General features: G+C 37.1%; 1 protein-coding gene across 4 annotated transcripts in view; it reads right to left on the reverse strand.

The window, feature by feature from the left end:
• Window positions 1-24,603, reverse strand: part of Bclaf3 (BCLAF1 and THRAP3 family member 3) — a 56,849-nt gene that overhangs the window by 26,938 nt on the left and 5,308 nt on the right. For 3 of the 4 annotated variants that reach the window (XM_032889672.1, XM_032889673.1, XM_032889670.1), the window contains exons 2-8: window positions 12,646-12,714; window positions 9,084-9,674; window positions 7,968-8,618; window positions 6,430-6,602; window positions 4,535-4,649; window positions 3,643-3,706; window positions 2,037-2,152 (exon numbers count right to left, since the gene is read on the reverse strand). In XM_032889672.1, coding sequence (XP_032745563.1) covers window positions 2,037-2,152; window positions 3,643-3,706; window positions 4,535-4,649; window positions 6,430-6,602; window positions 7,968-8,618; window positions 9,084-9,674; window positions 12,646-12,686 — 1,751 coding nt within the window. In that variant the 5' untranslated portion in view covers window positions 12,687-12,714. The remainder of the gene's footprint in view (window positions 1-2,036; window positions 2,153-3,642; window positions 3,707-4,534; window positions 4,650-6,429; window positions 6,603-7,967; window positions 8,619-9,083; window positions 9,675-12,645; window positions 12,715-24,603) is intronic. The other variant, XM_032889671.1, reaches the window with a different exon arrangement.

Raw genomic sequence — 24,603 nt, forward strand, 5'->3', positions numbered from 1 at the left:
TGCACACAAATGTTCACAGCACTATTTATTCACAATAACCAAAAAATGGAAACAAACCAAAAGTCCATCAACTGATAAATGGATAAACAACATGAGACATCCATACAATGGAGCATTATTTAGCCATAAAAGAAATCCTCACACTATAGCATGGATAAAATTTTAATACATGCTACATAAAATAAGTCACGTCACAAAAAGCCAAACATTTGTATTATTGCATTTTTATAAAATGTAGAGAACAGGCAATCCATAGAAACAAAATGTGTAACAGTGGTTGCCAGGGAAGGGAAAAAGAAAAATATGGGGGAGAGGGGGTCACAGATGGGTACACTGTTTTCTTCTGGAGTGACAAAATATTTTTGGGATAAGTGGTTCTTATACAACTGTGAACAACTCAATTGCTTACTTACAAAGGGTGAATTTTATGCCAAAGAATACTGAAAATTTTTAAAATTCTCATGTCTTATGCTCTAACACTGTCCTCAGAGCTAAGTAACAAACTTTATGCTAATCAGCTATATTTAACTTAATCCTGATCAGCAGTATGATGTAAGCATAGTTCTCATTCCTATTTCTCAGATGAGGAAACAGAGGCTAGGTAGCCTACCCCAAGTCATCCACATAGCTAGGATTCTTAGAGCTGGGCATCAAACCCAAGTAGTATGCCACACTCACGTTCTAATCATCTCCTCAGAGGGTAAGGATCTGCCTGCCCTGGGACATTTATGAGATAGTTATCATTGTAAATGTTGAAAAAAAATCCTGTTTCTTGGTACAATGTATTTCTAAAGGTTTCTCGGCTAAGAAAAATACAGTAGATATCTTGTCACTGAACACCATGTGTTAAGCATATAAGAAATTAGTGACTTCCACCCAGCAAAGGACAAAAGTTTTACACTTTCCAATTGTTTTCCATGCAAAACACAATTTCACTATCTTTTAATCAATTCCAAACTTATTATGAAAATAAATTCCAGTTAAAACAAGCTCCATGTATTTTGGTTAAGACTAGTCAAATTTGGAGCTGATTTTAAAATCTAGTCAAATACTTAAAATGTTTTTAAAAGTTGATATTAAAGGTTATGGTAAAACAATTAGCACTATCACTTTCTATTCAAAGTCCTGCTTCTCCAGGACTCAAAAGGACCCTTACCCAAACTAGAAAGTCTGTCTTATTCAATTATTCCTCAAAATCCTTTGGGTTCACATAGTTGTCATAGGTTTCACTAGTTCTCAGAAGTAGAGGTAGACTAGGGTCAATCTAGATGACTAAAGAAAGACTCCTGAAAAGAGTTATGACATTGAATATAAAAAAATGATACGATAATGATCTCTTTTTAACTTCTGCTAAGATGCCAGTGACTTGCTAGTATAGCTCCCCCTGTATAATAGGTATAGCATGGAGAAATTTCTAAAGATTCATTAAATTTATTGACAATTTGTAAATGGGCAGAGTCAGTGAGATTCAAATTGAGGTCTCCCTCTGCTGTTTCTTTTCTTTTCTGCTTTTGTCTTGTCTTGTTTATGAGACAGGGTCTCACTATACAGATTTACCTGCCTTTGCCTCTAGGGTGCTAAGACTGAAGGCACGTGCCACCACACCTGGCTTCTTCCACCTGTTCTACTGCAACTGTCTACTTCATAGACTCGAGAATTCCCAAAGAGAACTGTACTGACATAAAAAACTTTTCTTCTCATAAGTCAGAATCTAAGGGTCTAAACCTATTATTTTCAAACTACTTGATCCAAATAGCCCATAAAGGTTGCTGGTCATGGCTCCTGCTAATATTCAAACAGTTGCTATATTCCTCTTATCTAGAATTAGAAGACCTCAAATATTTACCCACACCATCACTTTTGATGTTTAGATCAAGCTTCTTGTGATGACCACTGAATAAATGAAACATTTTAAAAACACATAAAAATGGATCTGAACACTCAAAATTCTAGACAAAAATGAAGCACAAAAAAATGTAAAAACTGCTAAAACCAAAAACTTCCTGATAGCAAGATGTTTTTCATTTACTGATTACCTCTCTGTAGAACTAGCCATGTGAAAAATATTCTCATCTTCATTCTGTAATCGCTCTTTTCTCCTCCTCTCAATGTCATGTCGTAGATCATTTGGTTCTATTACTTTGACCACAGTCTGAGGAATTTTGACAGAAGACAAATTATTCACATTACTGTTAGCACAAAGATAATTTCTAACAAGAAACTTAAATAAAAGTCCTTAATTATTTTATACCCATCCAGCTAATGGTAGTATATACTGATAAAAGTACTTTTAGACAATTGACATTAGTTAGAAAAGTTCTATTTTGTTTGTTTTTGGAGACAGGGTTTTCTGTATGTAGCTTTGGCTACCCTGGGCATCATTATGTAGGCCAGGCTGGACTTGAACTCAGAGATCTGCCTTCTGCCTCCCAACTACAGGGATTAATGGTGTGAGCCACCATGGTCCAGCATCAGAAAAGCTCTACTTTTAAGATTTTATCCCAGAGAAAAGGTTGCCTCTTTAAAAATATTGAAAATAACAAAAATGATACACTTAAATATCAAAATATTTTAAGGGGAAAAATAATGTTGTGGGATATTATGGCAAATAAATCAAACAAAAAATTAATAAATTATGGAAGTCAATATGGAGAAACATTTACTGAGAAGTTTTAAAACTTAAAAATCTCAATTATAAAAGGGCCATGGAGAAAATTTAGAATTTTTATATAAAAGATGCCATGATTACCATACTGAACTGCATCTGAAAGACTGTTAAAATGTACTATGCCATACTGGAAATATGAATTTTTTAAGTCTTCAAATTTCCTGGAGATCAAGTATAGTTAGAAATTTTACAAAAGCATTATTCAATAAATGAAGCTATATATATATAAAAAAATTATTTATATAGTCTATCAGATTATCAAATTAAAATCTCTTCACTACAGAAACATACTCAAAGGAAAATTAATGATTCATTTAGAATTTGAAATGCTTTTAAAGACTTGATTCCAACCTGATCAGTCATGGCAGTCTTTCTAGCCAGGAAAGAAATAGAAAGTGGCAGGGTAGGTATTGGGTAGGAAGCATATATGATGACAATGAAAAGATTTGGTATTAGTTCCATTATTTTGGTAGTTTTTATTCCACAGAATCTTTCCTGAATTCTACAGCAAACAAATAGGCAGCATCAAATGTCACAGTTCCTTTGCATTTCTTCCACATAAAATTAAAAGTATATCCCACATACCAGATTTGCGAAATGGCTATCAAACATATTTTCTATAAGCTTCACACTAAGAGGTTTGGGGATGAGTATTAAATGTAATTTTATATCAACTTCTTAAAGTTGTTACGCTTAATAACCATGCCTCTCAAAAAAAATTTTTTTTTATCCTTTTCAGCATCTCACTCCATCCTGGACTGCCATCAGTCACTTGGAGAACTTTTTCGATTTTAGATTCCTGGATGCCATCCTCTCTTTATAGACCTTTAACTCCTTTTCCCACTACTATACCAATAATAATTATGGGGTTGAGTTTAGCTCAGTGGTAGAGCACTTGCCTAGCAAGCGCCAAGGCCCTGGGTTGGTCCCCAGCTCCGAAAAAAAAAAAAAAAAAAAAAAATTATACTCCTTACCTTATCTGGTTCATACACCATAGTATATTTATTTTGAAGATCAGCCAAAGACATATCTATTCGCCTAAAATAATAAAGGTACATAACTAAATAATTATGCTAATTATGTTATACACTGATTCTTTTACTACAGAATAGAATTAGAAAGAAACCAGTAGGTTTTAGAAAAAGCCAAAGCAACCTGCTGTCAGGTAGCTTTTCATTTCTTTTGTTTCTTAAGGTAGGGTCTTTCTAATGTAGCTCTGTCTATTTTGAAACTCACTCCCTTAAATTCAGGTATCTACCTGCCTCTGTCTTCCAAGTTTTGGGACTAACGTCATGTGCCACCATGTTCTGCTAGGCTTTCAACTATATGGCAGTCTACTAAGCCATACATATCCTACAGGCACATTGTAGGGAAGTCTTGGTGGTTCTCCAATCACTAGTTTTGGTGATACATAACATTATAACATTGATTCAACTCAGTACTCCATACAGGGTGTACCACCTGCTCAGACAAAGTGCCAACAAAAGGTAAGCATGCTCTCATCATCAGACCTCAGAGAAATCATTGTGACCACTTAAAGGAACCCCTGATTTCAATGGCTTGACATTTTCCAGCATTCCCTTCAGTACACAACTACGATAGACATAGCAGAATCAAAGTATTGGTAAATCTTTTCAAAGGTCCACACATTCAAACAGTGTTAACTCAATGACTTTAATGCAACCTATTTCATCGATGTATTCTGGTCCAGCAGCTGCTTAGATTGTTCTTGCTTTTATGTACAAAGTGCACTCCTAGAATCTGTACCAAGCTTAGGAAAAGAAAGCTCAGAAAGCTAGACCTTTCCCAATCTCTTCTGAGGACTAGTCTCATGAGGTAAGTGAAAAGGCAGTAATTAATCATTACCTGTGAAATTCTGGATCTGAATTTGATTGCATTTGATTGAAATCTGCATACATTTTGTTTTTTATTCTTGAGAAACGCTCATGTAGAGTAATCTCAGGTGTTACAAAACTATCTGCTGTAAAAGGAAACAAATAGTCCCACGTCAATGTCAAACTGAATGCCCTTCAAAGAAGGGACCATTAAAATAATCCAAACTGTTCTCCTTCGAAAAGAAATATGACCCAAACTATTTACATATTAACTTATAATGCTCACATGCTTTTCCAAACCCAAATGAGTTAACTTATGAATTCAAGGACTTTCTTCCTATCTGCCATATTTCTTCCTATCTGCCACATTTGCTTTCTTGTCTAGAAGAGGGACATTCTGCAAGTGAGAATCATTCCTCTAGACCACACTCTAGAAAGTTAGGAAGACACTCTACAGTTCAACAGTGAAAATTAAATAGTAATTTAATCAAAATAATCTCTGAACAAGTGCTAAATTATGTCATGTTTAAATACCACAGAGTGCCAACACCACTTTACTTTTGCATTAACTTTAGTTCATAAAGACATTCTAAAATCAGCTATGCTACAAGCTCTTAATAGTACAGAAAGAATACACATAATCCATCAAAATGTTATATAAGCAATCTTCTCTCTTAATTCACTAGCCTCGTTCTAGGACACTCTCCTGTTTTTCTGTAATACTACCATACTTTCTGAAAACTATACTCTGGGTAAAAAGAGTTGGAGAGAGGGTAAACTATTGCTGACAAACTGTATACTTTATTTTTTCATATTCAAAATTAAGTTTTAGGGGATCAAAATCAGGGCCTTACCCATTCTCAGAAAAGAGCTTTAATAGTGACCTAAACCCTCAGCTCCAATCTACCTGGTTCAAAGAATATACATATTTTCACTTAAGGAATAGGAGAGCAAAATAATTATTTTTTAAATGTATTTTACTTATGTGCATAAGTGTTTTTGTATGTGCACTAAGTGTGTGACTTGTGCTCAAGAGTCCAAAAGAGGTCTAGAACTGGAGCTACAAGTCTGTAAGCAGCCATGGAGGTAATGGAAACTGAATTTAGGGTCAGTACTCTTAACTGCTGAGCCATCTTTTTAGTCCAAAATATTATTTTAAAAATATGTTTCATAGTCAGGGGGTGGTGACGCACACCTTTAATCCCACCACTTAGGAGGCAGAGGTAGGCAGACCTCTGAGTACCAGGCCAGCCTGGTCTGCAGAGCAACTTACACAACGGCTAAGGCTACACAGGGAAACCCTGTCTCAAAAATTTTAAAAAAAGGTTTTATTGAGGTAAAGATTAAAGCAAATAAAAATTTGACATTCTTCAGAATCTCTTGCTTATTGCTTATGATATCTATAATTTATGCAGTACTACTAGGGAAAGTTGCTTTACATCACTGAATTTCCAATGGACACTTATGAAAAGCAAAAATTTAATGCAAATCTTTAAAGCCTTCCTTTAATTCTGATGTCATAAAGAACAGAATCGTCCACTGATTCTACATGAACAAGCTTATAGCATAAAATCCTAGAAAGGTCTTGGGGAAAGGTTGTTAATATCACAAAATAACCTAAACTCCTGCATTGTCTGGGATATATACCTGTTTTTGTTGCTTCTTCCTCCTTTGTTAGGCTTTTAATATATCTGTCATTTGGAGTGGTCTGATCTTTTTCTGACTAATGATTTGTAACCCACTAGCATTTGAAGTAGAAAGTTATTGAAAATACATAAAAAGTACAACTAGTCTTGAGTGAATGTCTGGTACTCTCTCCATCAGAATACTAATTACAATTAAGCTACATCAAAGGCATTTGTATCATGGGAAAAGTTGGTACATTATTTTTGTGCTATCCTTAATATTTGTGTAAAACATACAAACCTTTAACTTTGTGAATTAGTGTTATGATTTCCTGAGCAAATTCTTCTGTAGGTTTGTCTTCAGGATTCTGAGTTGAGTCAAGATGTTGAAATACTGGCTGAAAATTATCATTTCTGCTGCCAATGGCAACCAAATCGTGTGATGTCTGTCTCTCTGCAGAATATCTAGTAGACCTAAAATAATTTGAAATATTTAATTAAATTTGCAATTTTGCTAAGGATGGAATTTGTTAATATTAAGATAGCTAAATATTAAAAAGATTTAATTATTCTGCCATAATTTAGGCACCAAAATTACGTTATAAATCTAATAAACGAGTGGAAAATAAGTATAGATAAATAGTTCTGAGCTCATTTTCAAATCACAAAATCACAATTCTAAGTGATTTTTTCCTTGAAACACACAAAGGCATTAAAATTAGCCCTAATATAAAAAAAAAAAATCAAACTATTTTCTATTTTAATATTGTCAAAAAGTAATCAGCCACTCTGAAATATCACCATACTTTAAAAGCTGTTATCAAACCTAAAAAACGTAACTATTAAAACCCTCACTATAAGCAATGAGAAGCTTAAAATAATGTTTTGAAACTAAATCTATTAAGAAATTAAAACTGTGGAACAGCAAGATGGTTTAGCAGGTACAAAAACCTGCCACGGAAGCCTGGTCCCTAGAACCCATGGTGGTAGAAGAGAAAACAACTCCCTAAAATTGTCCCCCAAAAGAGGTTTTCTGACCTCTATGTACCTGCCATAGCACATGTGCACTAGCATTCTCATATCAGCCACACACAGAAACACAACTACATTCTCATTCCCTCTATCATGAAGAATAATCTAGTCAAACTGAAGTCATGCTAAAATCACAGGAGAAATTACATCAAGTTATCTGTCTCCTGGGATCCCAAGAGGGCAGGAGGATTTTAGCTCTACTGATCTCTCAAAACTAACTTTTCTCTGTAGAATAAGAACCTGTACGATCCCTTCCTGCTCTATGAATGTCAAAAGCAGCAAGGGACAGCCTGAAAAGCTGCATAAAGAGCAGATGCTGGCCTGGTGGAGTGAGTGTCTCGTGCCTTTAATCCCAGCACTCAGGAAGCAGCAGCAGATGGATCTTTGTGAGCTTGAGGTCAGCCTGGTCTACACAGTGAATTAGGAGACAGCCAGGGCTATATAATGAGACCCTATCTCAAAAAACAAAATTAAATACCAAAAAAAGAATAGAAGCTGAATTCTCCTTAGTCTATCCCTAAATTTAAAAAGACAAAAAACCTGGCAGTTTAAAAACACATAACTTCTTAAATGAGAAACAATTCTTTGAAATGCCCATACCCAAGAATTATCTGGTGATAAGATATGGAAACTAGAAGACACAAGACTACCTATTACTAACTTCGTAATTTATCTTCATTTCAAGACTTTGGAGGAAATTACTGATAATCTCTTGAACATGTAATATACTCTAGCCAACTTCATCTTGGAAGCTGCAGATTAAAGTGCAAAAATCTATTAATTAACATTTCTTTAAAAAGCCAATACCTAAATGTGTCCATCTTGTCCCTGTCTACTTTGACGGTAAGTGATTTCTTCTTGGTAAGCGAATAGCTTTTCTCTTCAGGTTTTGGGCCTGTATCAAGTTGTTTACTAGAAGATGCATTCTCTTTTCTGCAATCTTCTTTATTTGTTTTTTTCTTCCATTTGTCATTGCAAGATGCCAAATCAGTCTCCTTTATATTTGTATGAGTATAGGAAACACAGTCTTTCTGGTAGAGATAAAAAGGTCCATTGATTTGCTCATTCTCAGTTTCTCTTCCTCTTATAGTACTGAAACAATCTGACTCTCTATTTCCAGGAATTTTTAAAGAACTGTATTTTCTGTCTTCTTCCTTCAAGTACTTCTGAAATCTCCCATCAGCAAAGTCCTGTTCACCATCTGAGAGCTTATGATGTTTGTGACGGTAGTCATAGGATACTCTGGTTGCTGCACTTCTCTCTGGGTATTCTCTCTCAGTATATCTGTAACTTTGGGTTCCAAAGCTCCAGTCTTCTGCCTTTTCTTGGAAAGGTAGAAAAGAATGCTCAGGCTTCCACTTTGGGTTTCTGGCTGGCTCTCTATTTTCATACCTTGCTGCATCTGTAGGTCTTTTTGATGTGTAGCCATACTTTCTGAAATCATGATCCTCTGGATACCTGTATTGACATAAAAAAGTTTACATCTGCAATATACAGAAGTAAAACTTTTGATGTCTAGAATATTGAGCAGACTGGCCTTAAAATACAGCATGCAATGGCAAGGCAGCCTCATGTGAACTCATAAGAGGGACATGAAAGTTTAAAAGTAACATCCTTTAAAAACATTCTTGAGCATACCTTTAACCCTAGTGCTCCAGAGACAAAGGTAAACATATATCTACAGAGTAAGTTCCAAGATAGCCATGGTTACCAAGGAAAATCCTCTCTCGAAAACAACCACCCACAACCAACCAACTAAACAAACAAACAAACAAAAATACATTCTAGCTATCCACATGAATTACTCAAAAAAGAAATTATTTTATCTTTTGAGATAAAAATTATGATATTCAATATAAAAGTAACAGATGTTTTTACTGGAGACTTTATGCCAAATTCCCCAAGCTTAATGATTTCCTGTACCTCTTCTGAAAAGGGTTCCTTGTGTCAAAGTCTTCTAAGCCTCTTCTGGGTGACTGAGGGAAGCTTCCTTCTGGTACCCTTTGGTGTCTCAATTCATCTTCATGCCATGTCTCTTTAAATCTAAAGGAATCTGCCAGTGACATCTGAGGTGGCATCCCCAGTAACATCTGAGGTGGCTTCCCTCCTCTCCCATTTCCTCTACCTCTGTGCTCATCAGTATATCTTCCTTGCACTGTAGGAATATAACAATCCCTTTCATGCTCCATGTACGCTGGTGCATTTTCTGTGTATGTGGGCATATACTGAGATCTTCTGTCATCATCTCCTCTTCCAGGAAAATATTCTTGGTGAGGCTTATATGTATCAAATTTTTCAACAGGTTTTACATTTGGGGAAGGTGATATATTTTCATAAGACCGATAATAGGAATTCACACGAGGGGGAATCCTTGGTTTATTTTGTCCATGTTTCTCATCATCCATTCTCCAAGTAAAGGGTCTTTGTGGATCATTTCTATATTCAGGGTCATAGTGCCCATGGAAATGTCTTTCCTCGTGGTATTCAAAATTTCTAGATTGTGGTGATAATGACCTATGTAAACAAGCATAAAGAAATTTAATTCACTTTGAGACAATTAACTGTTTTAGCATGATCTACCTAAAATACTGCCCTTTCCTAGATTTCTACTACTTACTATCTCACTCAAGGTAAACCTAGGAATTTGTTTTATATGTACTTAGAATTGTATATTGGTGTGAGGGAGATGGGTTAATGAATTTTTGACCTACCTGACAACCATCCTCTTGTCATTCTATCTGATGTATAACACATCAAAGTGGGTTAAATATACATGTGATATTAGAGGAGGACCAGATCATGTAGAAAGCATAATTTTTTCTTTTGAGAGACTAATGATAGCAAGTTCTAGCAAAAGTAGATGTAGTACCTTCAAAGGGCCAATCAAGAAAAGCTTACATCATGTTCAACAGCTAACTGAGAAACAAGAATGAATGAAGAAAAAATATGCAGAAGGGGAGGGAGATGGTCTGGGGGGAGCAGCTACTATGCCTATCCCTCCATAAATACTTCTAACATAAACTGTCGTTCTTTCCAAAATCTCAACCCTTACATATCAACAGAAATATGTGTTGAAATAACTTAGAATGCTGGTCAAAATATGTTTTAATGTAACTATAATGCTTTCTAGGAGATAGTATTATGGCTCTTCTGTATCTGTCTTTTTTTTTTTTTTTTTTTTTTGGTTCTTTTTTCGGAGTTGGGACCAAACCCAGGCCTTGCGCTTTCCTAGGCAAGCGCCTACCACTGAGAAAACCCAACCCCTGTCTTTTCTGTTACCTTGATATTGCAAACATATAGACTTGTATTCCTACTAAGAAGACTCCATTCATGGAAAAAATCTCTAAGTCACTCAGCCTTAAAAATAAGAAAGGGACTGGTATGGTGTCTACACCTTTAATCCTGGTACTTGGAGGCACAGGTGGGCACTAGCCCCGTCTATATACTAAGTACTAGGTCAGCCAGTGAAACCCTGTCTCAAAGCCAAAAAAAAAAAAAAAAAAAAAACTAGGAAAGAAGCTTACTTGCATCCAAGTAAGAACCCCCATGTGACTCGTCCAATTTTTCATCTCCTCCTTTAGGGTTTAATGACTCCAAATCAGTAAGAAAGGAACATCATGGCCATTTTAGAATTTACCTGCTTTAAGAAGCTTCAAAAGAATTGGGACAATCACAAATGAATCTTTTTTTTCTAATGACAAATCTGTGTCTTCCACACAGGAAAGGAAACACATCAATCTTCTCTAGTACCCATTAGGACATTTACATCACATTTGACAATATTGTCGTGCAGAGTCACCAAGCTAGACATACTGGTAAATGTTACTTATCAGAAGCAGAAACTCTGCCATCGAGATGGCTATACCTCATCCCAAGTGAGAAAATAACTAGAGTCTCTTAGGAATTCCTGAAGATATCATCTCTTTTCACTGCTAAACAAACAATGTGAGAGGCAGAGGCAGAAGTCTTCCAGGCAGAATGAAATATTCAAGATTTAACTTTAGCCTTTAATTCACATTTAAAACTGCCAATATTGTTTTATGTCTTATTATATAGTACTCACTTCTAGAAAAAGTTGTTATAATGGTTGTTAACATTTCCAGTTCTCCTAAAGGTTAGGAGACAATTCTCTAGTCTCTAGAGTTTTGCATGCCTTATTGAGTGGAGGCACTGGCAACTTTTATTCCCCAGGAAACAGCCTTGGAAACAGAGATCAGGTCTCCCTCATGGATAGAGGGCTTATTTGTTTGCTGCCCATGATAATAAGATAGTGCTTACTCTAAGTGACTCAAGTTCCTCAGGTGTGTCATAACCCCAGAACCTGTGACAAATTTGCATCATCTGACCAGACAGCCAGCCACTCTGGAGCATTGGCCCTCAGGGGTTCTTAGAAGGTAGAGAGAATGTCTCTAACATGGCAGTGCCTTGTGGCAAACTAGTATATTGACTTCTAAGTAGAAACAAAATACCAAACTCCTTGTAGTTCTTAACAAAAAACCCTGGATAAGTAAGTAATTAGAAAACCAGGCATGAAGCATTGGCAGAGTCCTGTGGCCATTACTCTAATGGTCATACTAAAAGAAAAATAAAATAAAACACACTCTGTGTTATCTTCCTTGTTATATAGGCTTTCTGTCTTTATATTCTCTTTTCTTTTTGAAACTTCTCTGCCCAATTCAACATCATTTTGTGACATTTATAAAATGAAAACTAAATTACTGACTGATGATTCACTCTATAATCGGAACAAGCTATATTAACATAAAAATCATGGTTTATCTTTCCTGTATATAATAATGGCCTTTTATGTCAGTCTGAAACTTACTGGTTGTAAAGCAGAATTAATTATCTCCCTAGAGAGATACAGAGTGCTTTGCCCCTGTCAGAAGCACAGTACTTTCCCCACTGTATCAGAGTTGCCTACTCTCCCACAGTAGGTCTGCCAGTCTGTGTGCTTGCTGAGGCCATGGAAGATGGCATATGCACCCTTGTAGTCGCAGAACTGGGCTGTATGTAATGTACAATAAACTGGTTGAACTATTCCAATCTGACTTTGTATATACTATAGTACTAATACCACCTACCAGAAAAAAACAAATGAGAGTTGAACTACAATTGAGCTATTCAAAACCACCAGTTTGCCAAGAAGATAGGAAATACTTTATTTTCCGACTAAATTTCTTGAAAAAAATTAAACAAGATATGCACTAAAAAGTTGCAAACCTCTTAATAGCTTAAAATAAGGCACCTCAAAGATATTTTTCATTCTGGGTGTGGTCACTGCACTCCTTTTTATTATAAAGTAATTCTAGCCCCAATTAAACAAATTCATCAGCTTCCCCAAATCTATAATTACTACCTTTACCATGATTAATCGCCTACTCTGCACAGCCAGGTCCAGTGAGCTTATTAAAATAGAAGCTTGAGCAGTAACAGTAATTTCTCTAAATCCAAGTTAACTGTGCAAAAGCATGGAGCTCCTCACCTCTGTTTCCACCTGGGGGATCTGGACCGTGACCGTGCCATCCTTTAGCCACCTGATCCACTTTTTACACTGCAAAAAAAAAAAAAATACAGAATTAGCAAGTTTGGTTTTTTATTTTAAAAAAAAAAGCCTTCAGAGTACTCTAAAACCTGGTGACTGCCAAGAGAAAGCTGCTTAATTCTTCTGAGCATCTATTTCCCATCTACAAAATAGAGATTAAAACACCCACCTTTACTATTTTTACTTAACATAAGGTCCAAATCAAGTCTATTCCTTCTCTTTTTATTAAAATAAACTGTAAGGCTGGACAATGGTAGTGCACACCTTTGATCCCAGTACTTGGTAGGCAGAGGCAGGTAGATCTCTGTGAGTTCAAGGACAGCCTCATCTACAGAGTGAGTTCTAGGACTGCCAGGGCTATGCTGTGAAACCCTGTCTTGAAAGAAAACCAAAAAAAAAAACAAAACAAAAAAAAAAACAAAACAAAGAACAAAAAACCCACAAAACAAACACAAAACAATCCCTTAAAAATGTAAACACATAGCTGGGCATGATAGCATAATCTTAGTACTTGGGAAGCTGAGACAAGAGGGATCATGATTTTGAAACCAGCCTGGGCTACGTATCAAATTTGAGGCCAGCTTGTGTTACACAGTAATACCCTACTTCTGAAAAGGGTAAAAGACATGGTTAGACCATTTTGAGATGTGCTACAGATATAAAACGTATCAGCTTTCAAAGACTTGACCCAAATAAAAGAATGTAAAATACTTCATCAATATATTTTACTGCTGACATTATATTAAAATGATTACTTTTACTATACTGTATATACTGTATTAAATATATTGTTAAAATATTTTCAAAACTTAAAAAAATGGCAGGAAATAGAGGCAGGCAGATCACGAGTTCAAGAGCATCCTATACCACATCTACATGACAAGTTCAAAGCTAATCTGGGATGCATAAGACTATTTTAAAGCAAAATAATGTAGTTTACTTCTCTGTTGCTGTGATAAAACACTAACCAAAAGCAACTGTGGAGATAAGAGTTTATTTAAGCTTACAGGTTAAAGTGTACTGAGGGAAAGCTGAGGAGGTGCTACAAAATGAACCTGGAGGCACGATAGAAGCAGAAACAAACCATCACCAAACGCTGCTTACTGGCTTGCTCCAAGGCTCACATTCAGATTCTCCCCTTTTGGATTTATTTTCCATTCTTATTTTTAGTGACAAAGTCTCACTAAACAGCCCTAGTGCTCACTACTTAGACCAGGCTGTTCTTGAACTTACAGAGATCAACTTGCCTCTGCCCCACTAAGTGTTAGGATCAAACACACCCAGTATGTTTGCCAATTTTTGGATTTTTGTTTATAACCCTAGGCTACTTCTGAGATATGTACATACCTCTAGTTTTGCTATCACACCAATACTAAAAAATAAAACAGTATATACATAAACAAACAACAACAAGAAAAAAAAAACAGGAAAACAACTACTACTCCAGACTGACATCTTTGCAGCTGTGAAAAGCCCATCTTACCCCGGTGAACATTTTATGGTCTATAAATCTATAAATTGTGCTATCCACCCAACTTGTCCCAAAATTCCCTTTCTGCAACATTTTCGAGGCAGGTGTATCTGAGTAGTTGAGGTAGTGAGGCTTCTACTCTCTACTGCCACCACTACTATCTTTTATACTTGCCTGTTTTGGTTTGTGGGACTTTCTTTATTCTTTTGTGTTCTGGCCAGGGACCTATCCAGTATTTAATATATGACTTAGTTGTACAAATTCATTCTTAAGTGAAAGAGCTTTCCTAAGAGAACATTACCTTAAGAGACTGATATACACCCCCTCATATACACCATGTCCTAAGGCATTCTGTGCCCTCTCTGTCCCATAAAGAAACCTGTTTAGGTAAGTGATTCTGGAGTAACACTGAGATTTGTTTGTTAGCCTGGATTTAAGCATCAATTTCATTTTTGTGTATATGGGTGTGGAATGAGTCAGCCTGACCTCAAGTGTCTTCTTCTCTTGCTTTCTACAATAAGGTCTTTAACTGCCCTGGAGTGCACCATTTCATTCTAACCTGACTAGCATCTAGCTGTTGAATCCAGATTTTGCTATCTTCCCTGGATTTCTGCTTTTTCTTAGACATGTATCATTATATCTGGCTTTTATGTAGCTGGCTGAGGGTCTGAACTCAGTAATAATAAGCAAGCACTTCACTCTAAGCCTAATTAATCAGTAGATCTTCAGATACAAAATATAGTCTCTTCCTCAGTCCTCTTCACCATTCACTTACAACTTGTACTCTTCCTGCCTATCATCTCTGCCATTATCTACAACTCTAACCCCTTTTTGGTCTCTACCACTGACCAGCATTCTTATTTCACTTCTTTGACTTGTGAGGAAGACATGAGAATTGTCACTCAGCCACTCACCAAGGCTTCTTGTAAAATTGTGAGATTTTACATAGGTAGATGAAGAAGTTGTTAGATTATCTTTAAGCCATTCTCGACTGCCCAGGAATCGAGTCAAACTTTCCTTCCCTTCTTCATGGACAAAAACCCCTAACCCTATGGTATAACTTTGATCTCTTTAAGAGTTGTAAATTAAATCCGAAGACACTGGCTATATAGCCTACTCATCCTCACAGAAGGCCACTGGAGTTATAGGGAATATACAAAGGTGGACAAACTACAAATCCCTCTAAGGAACCCAAAGCCTGAGGGAGATAACCTCCAAGTCTTTCCACGAATTAATCCAACTATCACTCCCTCTGATCTTCTATTCTCTACTTAAGACAGACTTGCTCAGAATGAACAGTGAGCTATCACAGGTTAAGAAATAAGGGGCCCTGAGACCTGACTCCCCTTACTATCTTCACTAACCTACAGGTTACAGGCTACTCCTAGATAGCTGTTTGGTAAAAATAATGTTAAGTAGGGCAGATATACAGCAATTCTGGGTGCATACCCTGCTCCACTGGTTCCTTCTCTAAACCCTAGTCATTTCCCACAGCACTTTAGGGGACCAGATGCCTTTTATATTTCAAACTAAAATAACAAGGTTAACATAGAAAGACTGTTGACTCTATCTTCGGTTCTTTCTTCCTTTCTTGCTTATACTAAGATAGTCTCCTGATTCAAGGTCATTTTGAAGTTTTCATACCTTGGTCAACTATTCCTGAAATGTTAACATTCTATAACTTAAACTCATGAGACTAAGTTTTAAATAAATGTATAAAGAACCTTTTAATATTTAAAACCCAAGCAACAATAAAGTCTAAAGACTTGTACCAAGTAAGAATCCTGTGATCTGGAGCTGGAGAGATGGCTCAGTGGATAAGAACACTGGCTGCTCTTCCAGAGGTCCTGAGTTGGGGGTTGGGGATTTGGCTCAGTGGTAGAACGCTTGCCTAGCAAGTGCAAGGCCCTGGGTTCGGTCCCAAGCTCCGGGGAAAAAAAAAAAAGAAAAGAAAAAAACAGAGGTCCTGAGTTCAATTCCCAGCAACCACATGGTGGCTCACAATCATCTGTAATAGGATCCAAGGCCCTCTTCTGATCTGTCTGAAAACAGTTATAGTATACCAACATAAAGTAAATAAATCTGTAAAAAAAAAAAACATGTGGTCTAACAATGTGTGGACAAGTAATCTTAGTTTGCTTCATTATATCATATATATAATTTGTATGCAACTCCTTTTTAGTAATCTGACAAACTTACTGTGTTGCTCTGTCTCATGACTAGATCTTCGTTTACTGATTATTTTGTTAAATTTAGAAAGAAAACAATATAGAAGGGAACTGGTATGAGAAAGAAAAAAATCTGAAAGTTATGACCATGTATTTTTACCAAGGAAAACAAAAACACAGACAGAGGTTGGAAAGATAGCTCCGTGGTATACATCTATAATCCCAGTGCTAAGGAAATAGACATAGGCAGGCCACTAGCCTACTTGGCACAGTCCAAGCCCTTGAGAAACCACCTCAAAAACAAATGAGACTGAGGAGGAATAGCTGAATGTTTGCTGAGCAGCCGGGAAGATTTGTGTTCAAAGTTCAGTGAAAGATCCTGTCACAAAAAATAAGGTAGAGTAACTCATCATGTGGCTCCCACATGTACATATGTGCACATGTAACCTACGTATACACATGTACATACACAAAATAAAGAATATTTTAGGGTAAGATTTTATAGCAGGCATAGTCATATACAACTTTAATCTCAGCTCTTGGAAAGGAGGGCAAAGACAGAGTACAAGGCTAGCCTGGTCACAGAGTGAGTCCCAAAACAGCCAGGGCTACACAGAGAAACCCTTCCTTGAAAACCAGTATCAAAAAAGAAAAAATTTATAAAATTTATATGGTAAATAAGATTTGGTCCTAGCTTAAAAAGCACAGTAACAAAAAAAAAAAAACAAAAAACAAAAACAAACAAACAAACAAACAAAAAACACTATTTTTTTCCCAAAATAGAAAAGGAAAAGTGACCAAAAAGTTTAAGACTGTCACAAAGGGTCTAAGTTAAGTTAGCAAAAGCTTTCTAGGGAGGTAACTATAGTTCAGAATCATTCAGTCTATACACGACAAACTTGGTAATGAGAAGACTCAGTTGGCTTCTTGCTTTTATGAGAAAAAGTTCTTGAACCATGGCATCAAGTGAGCTACTCAAATACTTGGCTCAGTTTTGCCATACAGTAAAAGTACACTGGGGTTGGGGATTTAGCTCAGTGGTAGAGTGCTTGCCTAGCAAGCGCAAGGCCCTGGGTTCGGTCCCCAGCTCCGAAAAAAAAAATAGAAAAGTACACTATACTTTTTAATAGAAATGGACAGAAGTATGGGTTGGGTTCAAGTTTCTTCACAAAAACTTCAAAGTCTATTGCAAGGAAAACCAAAATTGATAAAATAAAGTTCCATGTTTAAGTTTAGAGACCAGGGTTTTGCAAAGGGATAAAACAGCTGACAAAGATTTCTGACATGATTAATTTACTATCTAATTAAATAAGCATAACTGAGAAAAAGGAAAAAAGTTTTCTGAAGGATACACTTAAATATAGTATGTTTATAATTCAAGGCTGTTAAAGTTTTCAAGTTCAGGGGCTGGAGAGATATAGTTCAGTGATTAAGAACACTGTATGCTCCTTTAGCAGAGCTGAGTTCAATTACCAACACCCACATAGATACAATCCTCTTTACCTTTAGTTCTAGGCAACCAGACACCCTCTTCTGGCTTCATCCAGCACTGTGCAAGTGGTGCATAGACACATACATAGGCAAAACATGCATACACATAAAAAATGATTAAAATTTTCTAAAAGTTAAAATTCTTAGGGTTAAAATTCACTGCAGCTGTACAAAAATAGAACCAGGAATGAAAATCATTAATGTTTTAAGATGTTAATCTGGTCTTAATCTTTAGATCTGGCTTAAAAAGTTCTATATATGTATATATATATGTGAAGACCAGAGGTCAACCTCAGGCATCATTTTACAGGATGTGCCCCCTTTACTACCTCTTCATTTTAGTGATCTTGTCGTTAAGTGAATTATTTAATTATTTTCTGACATTTATTGCCTTCTCTGCTGTATCAGAGAATAGTGGTTCTCAACCTTCTTGGTGCTGTGATACTTTAATATGGTTCCTCATGCTGTGATGACCCACAATCATAAAATTATTCTATTGTTGCGGTAACATTATAATAAGACTTTCTTTTTACCCACACTAGATCCAGCACCCTAGTGCCCCATGACATCTGTTAGATATTTTCATCTCAGGCAGCAAAGCGTCTCATCCGATTTGCTCCATCCCATATCATACTGCCGATGGCTACTCTCTGAGCCTGGCAACAATCTCTCTACCCATCTAGTTCCCAAGGCGGTTGTCACTATGCCAGACATACACATCCCAATTCCGAGGCGGTCCGGTGTGTCCAGCCACCACACACTCTCTCGAACTCAATTAAATCGCCACATGAAAGAACACACAACACAATAACCTCTGATTCAATTGATGAGATATAATTTGCTCATCTAGACAAACAAAGCCCTGTACACATCTATCCCTTAAGAATAATCATAACAACCTGTAAATGTACAGAGAGGAATCTTAACATCAGCCTCCATGTTCTCTGGGCTGCTTCTCCTCTCTCGCTCTAGTCTAAAACTTTTCTCCCACCCATCCTTCCTTCTCGTCCAATGACAAGCCTTGTTCTAATCTAGTACCTGCCTTCACCTGCATAATGACATCATCCTACATTTCCATTGCTACTTTATAACTAATTTTGTTAGTTATGAATTGTAATCTAATTATCTGATCTGCAGGTTAGCTGATATATGCAATCCCTATGGGGTTTTAACACACAAGTTAAGAATCACTGTCATAGGAAGTGCTTTAGAAGGAGAAAGGGGAAGGGAGAACCTTTTAAGGTTGGCTTTAAATCTGACTTTTCGAAAAATACATCTGCCCCTTAGATTCACCTGAGCTTGTGGAATAGCAGTTCTATTATGGAATTGTGGTATTGCCACAACAGCCCAGGCCTTTAACCAAAGCACTTAGGAGGCTAGGGCAGGCATTTCTCCATGAGTTTGAGGCCAGATTGATTTATAAAGGAGTTCCAGGCCAGTCAGGGATAGCCGGTCACAAAACCAAATGAAAAAATAAAAATAGGGGTTGGGGACTTAGCTCAGTGGTAGAGCGCTTGCCTAGCAAGCGCAAGGCCCTGGGTTCCGTCCCCAGCTCTGAAAAAAAAAACAAAAACAAAAAACAAAAAACCTGTAAAAATAAAAATAAAAAATGGTGCCATATATATGCCTTTAATCCTAACACTCTGAAGGCAGAGGCAAGATTACTCTTTATTTGAAGGCCACCCTGCTCTAAATAGTGCATTTAGGGCTGACAAAAAGCTACAAAAATCAAACCCTGTCACGAAAAACTCTAAATTAAAAGTAAATATAGAACTGGTCATTCTTCCCTATGTGCAGCCAATCACTTGTCTTGGACGTAGTATTAAACTAGCTTAAATACAAGCAAAATTTAATTCTGGGAACCCTGCAACTGGAGTTCGCAGAGGAGATGAGTATACGTGACTCTTCTGCAGTAAGAAACCTTATATTTCCCAAACCACCATAGGTGCAGGAGAGGGGAAGATGGGGCAGACCCGGCTGCACAGCTTCTCTTAAGTACTCATTTGGACTATAAATGCCACATAGAGCACTGCGCAGGCGCAAACATAACTACAAACTGTCCGCTGCTGCCTTTACTCCACCACAACCCAGGTGCTGAGACCACTTCCCAGTGGCCACCAAGGGGAATGGGGAACACCCTGAATTGGGAGGGGAAAAAAAATCACAGAAAGGAATGTGATAGAGGGAAGAAAGCAGGTGAAAAGGAATCAAAATCAAGCCTTACCCTTCTTTCTGGAGATGTGAGTTTTCAACCCCTACCCGTATAGCACAACAATGGAAAAAACAAAAACCTTAAGAAGTGGGGGGGGGGACAAATAAGGGGCTCTTGAACAGCAGAAGTTAGAACAGCTTATATCTCCCGCTCTGTGGGAGTCCAGTCTCCTCCAACCTTCAGTTGTTTGTGCACTCCTCCCCCACCTTTCTTTTTGCCACTTTGTTTCTTTTTGGGACCTGGAGATTGCAGGAGGCTGGCTCATGGGCCCCAGAAACCACCTGTCAGTCTGCCTTAGCCCAGCAAGAAAATAATGTAAGTGTATCCCCTTCCCCAACCCTAGCAGAGGTGGCAGTGGTGGCAGAGTCAGTGGCAACAGCAGTGGAAGTGGTGGGGGCTGAGGCACCACCAACGATGACAGGACCTACAACAGCAGCAGCAAGATGATTTAGTAGTTAATATCTCTGGCTGCTCTTGCAATAGGCCTTTGTTTGATTTCTAGCTTTAACTCCAGTTCCAGGGGTACAACTTCTGGCACCTAGGCATGTTTACATAACCATCCATGCATACACATAAAATAAGTCTTCAATAATTTAAAAGGAGAAAACCTAAGAATGTATATTTATAACAAGCAAAGCAAAACCGAGCCAAATTAATCCAAATGCTTCACTATAAGTGAAATATTAAATTCAGTGGTGGCACTCAGGAGGAAGAGACAGATTGAGGATCTCTGTGAGTTACAGACCAACATGGACAAACTGAGTTCTTGGATAGTAAGAGAAAACCTGTCTCAAAAACAGTGAATAAATAAATAGAATGATTAAATATATGACACAATCCTTTTTTAAAATTTCTGGTCTCTTTTCCTCTCCTTACCTTAATAAGTAGTCCATATCAAACTCCTTGTTTTCCCTAATCTGGTCATGCTGGTCCTCCTATTTCAATGCCCTTGTCTCAGTTTGTCTGTGCTTTCCTGAGTTGTTTGACCGTCATTTCCAGTGTTCTTCCTTGAATTTCCTTTTTTAAAAATTCTGGATTTCTTTCTCCTTGGGGATTCTGGGTTTGTTCAGTAATTATTTCAACACATTTTTTTAATGTGGTAGTATTAAATAGGCAAAGTTTCTAAATAGTATATCCCAAACCCAAATTCAAGTAACCTATGCATATGATCAATTAGTAATTGGGAAATGCAAATAAAAACCCAACCATTTCATACCCATTAATTTTTTTTAAAAAGTGGTTATTATTTTAGTGAGTAGACACATGTTTGGCACAAAAGGAGCCCTAATACACTGCTAGAATATATCCATATATAAGTAGGTTGGAAGCAGCATGATAGTACCCAAAAATATTGAAAATGCCCATATCCAAATATTTACCAATTACACACACACACACACACACACACACACACACACACACACACACACACCTTGGAATGGAGACTCTCAAATTTTGGTGTACACTGAAATTACCTGGAAGGCTGGTTAACAGAGATCGATAGATCCTAACCCTGGTATTAAAGTACCACAAAAAGGAGGAATTGTTAGAATAGAAATATACATGCAGCATATAAAGTATAAAATATTTACTATCTGGCCTTCGCAGAAAAAGTTTATCCTATTTAAATGCCATTTCTTTTGCCAGCAATGTTGATTAAAAGGGTAAAAAAGGCTTTAAAAGAAATAAAATGACAGTAAAACCAATATGGTATTGAGTGAGATGTCAGAAAGATGATAAATGCAATTGTATTACTGCTTCAGAGTAAAACATAAAAGAGCAGAGCAGCGAATCATCTGTCTACCTCTGAACACAAACACCCAGATAGCAGGGTCATTTACTCCCAGGAGGATGCTGAAAAGAACACTGATACTAAAAGAAGACAGCCTTAGCAGAACACACCCTTATTCATCTGACAGACCAGACCGTAGCAACTCCCTTTCTCTTATAAAAACCCTCTCCCTATTCATCAGATTCTTCCCATAACCCTGCATAATTTTTCCATCTCTATTGAACCATATGGCCTTGGGGTTATCCTAGCTCTCCATGATAACCAAATTCTTCAAAAGGAATATATATGTATATGTGTAACAGCAATTAGAGAAAAAGAGGCCATGAATTTGAGAGCAAGAAGGGTACATGGGAGGAGTTGGGGGGAAAAAGGGAAGAGGGAAATGATGGAATTATAGTTTCAAAATACACACACACACACACACACACAACAAAGAAAAATAAAGGTAGCATTTTAAAAGCCTCATTGAAAGAAGAAAATGTAAACTAAGGAATTTATATCAGCCAATATATAATTACGACCCAAATGTCATGCACATGGACACACGTACACAAAAACAAAATGGATTCAAGAACTAAATACACAAAATTTACAACATGTATAAATAATCCTTATGACCTTGAATAGAGCAATAGTTTCTAAGATATGGCAATAAAAATACAAACAACAAAAGAAAAAATTAATTAGGATTCATCAAACTTGAAATGTTATGCTGTTAAGAATTCTAACAAGGGAAGCTAAGCTGCAGAAACAGGTCATGATCACCCAGAGGACGAGAGGCTCACTACCATTCTAGTGGCCAGGCTGCTGGGTACCAATCATGGAGCTACAGCAGCAATCATGTACATTGGATATGGGAGACTGACCCACTGAGGACCAAAGGACACAAGGGGCTGCAACATGCTGGTGCTGCAATAGCACGGGCCTGCTTGCCTGCCAGACTGAGGCCCAAGTCCAAAGGTGGAGGCCCTAAATTTCAGTACAGAAGACCCTCTCTTGCCTGGTTAGATGAGTTCATCATGCTGGACACAATTCATGGAGACTTGTCCATGTGGCCAATAAAGATGCACAGTATATTCACTCGAAATTGCTGAGATGAAGTATGTCCACAACAAAATTCAGAAGCTTGAGGCCTTCATGAAGATAACCCTGGCAACGTCAGGATGGAGGAGCAACTCATCAAAGTCTAGGCTGAGCTGGGAGGACCTTCCCCTGGGCATTCAGAATGTTCCTGTACACAATCAAGAGTTTATCCCCAACTGTGTGTACCTAGCAGGAGCCTACCCTTAAGCAGGCAGCCTAAAACAGCACTTTGGGCAGCAGAGTAAGAAGCTTCATCTCTGAGCCTACTTCCCTACTCATAAAAAGGACTCCAAGCCAGGCTCTGTCCTGAGTATTAAGTTAAAAAAAGATCTTATTAATAGGCTTGTACTATGTTAGAGCATGATATTGCAAAATACCAATTCTAATCTAAAAGCTGTTTGGTGGATGGCTAGAAAAGGCAAACGAATTAATTGATCTGTGTAATATGCAGGGCTGGCTTTTTATTTTGTTTTGTTTTGTTTTATTTTCAGACATTTCTCTGTGTAGTCCTAGAACTCACTCTGTAGAACAGGCTGGCTAAAAACTGACAGAAATCCACCTGCCTCTGCCTCCCAAATGCTGGAATTAAAAGCATGCACCACATTGCCCAGTTTAGAGCTATTATTTTTATGTTTGTTTGTCTTGTTTTTAACAACTGTGTTACCCTGTCAAGATTTATATATGAAAAAACCACCACCAAGAAAGTAAAAATACGGGGCTGGGGATTTAGCTCAGTGGTAGAGCGCTTACCTAGGAAGCGCAAGGCCCTGGGTTCGGTCCCCAGCTCAGAAAAAAAGAACCAAAAAAAAAAAAAAAAGAAAGTAAAAATACAAAATGTAAAACAAAGAAAAAAAACAAGTCTAGAGATAACCCAATGAATGAAGAATTTTTCTTTACAAATCATTTATCTTATAAAGAAATGCATGAATACTTGAGTGTCTATCACCTTGAATGTACTTAATTTCACCTGTATTATATAAAAAGAATACAATCAAACTTTTTAAATTAAAAAAGAGGATGAACAGACATTTCTCCAAAGTATAAAACTGACTAAAAAAAAAAGCACAGAAAACCACTAGTCATTGTGGAATGTAAATCAAAATTATAATAAATACTACCCCATGACAATGAAGATAGCTATAACTATAGCATTACATGATAACATGTGTTTTAAGGATGCAGTATTGTTACAATACTTACATGCTGCTGGTGGAAAGGTAGATGGTACAGTTAGCCATCTTAGAAAAGTCTAGCAGTTCCTCAATAAAGTCAAACATGTTGTTACCATGTGGCCCAACTATTATTGCATTTCAGGTATATCCAACCACAACAATGTTCACAGGAGCATTTATAATAGCCAAAAGCTAGAAACAATTCAAATGTACATTAAGATGAATGAAAAAATATGCCCCCCCCTTCTGCTCTCTTCCCACATGTTCCTGGCCAGCCTCTCTTTCTCTTTTTCTCCCCTTCTGTCCTTCTTCCCCTTTCCCCTTTCTGTCTTTACCCCTTTTCCAGGTCCTTACTCCCCTCCCTTCCCACAATAAACCTCCTTTTATACTAAAAAATAGGGGAGCACCCTCATAGAAGCAGGGGAAGGGGGGAGAGGGAGGTTTCAGAGGGGAAACCGGGAAAGGAGATAGCATTTAAAATGTAAATAAAATATCCAGTAAAAACATAA

This window comes from Rattus rattus, chromosome X (genome assembly GCF_011064425.1).
Source record: "Rattus rattus isolate New Zealand chromosome X, Rrattus_CSIRO_v1, whole genome shotgun sequence".
In the NCBI taxonomy this organism is placed as follows: Eukaryota; Metazoa; Chordata; class Mammalia; order Rodentia; family Muridae; genus Rattus; species Rattus rattus.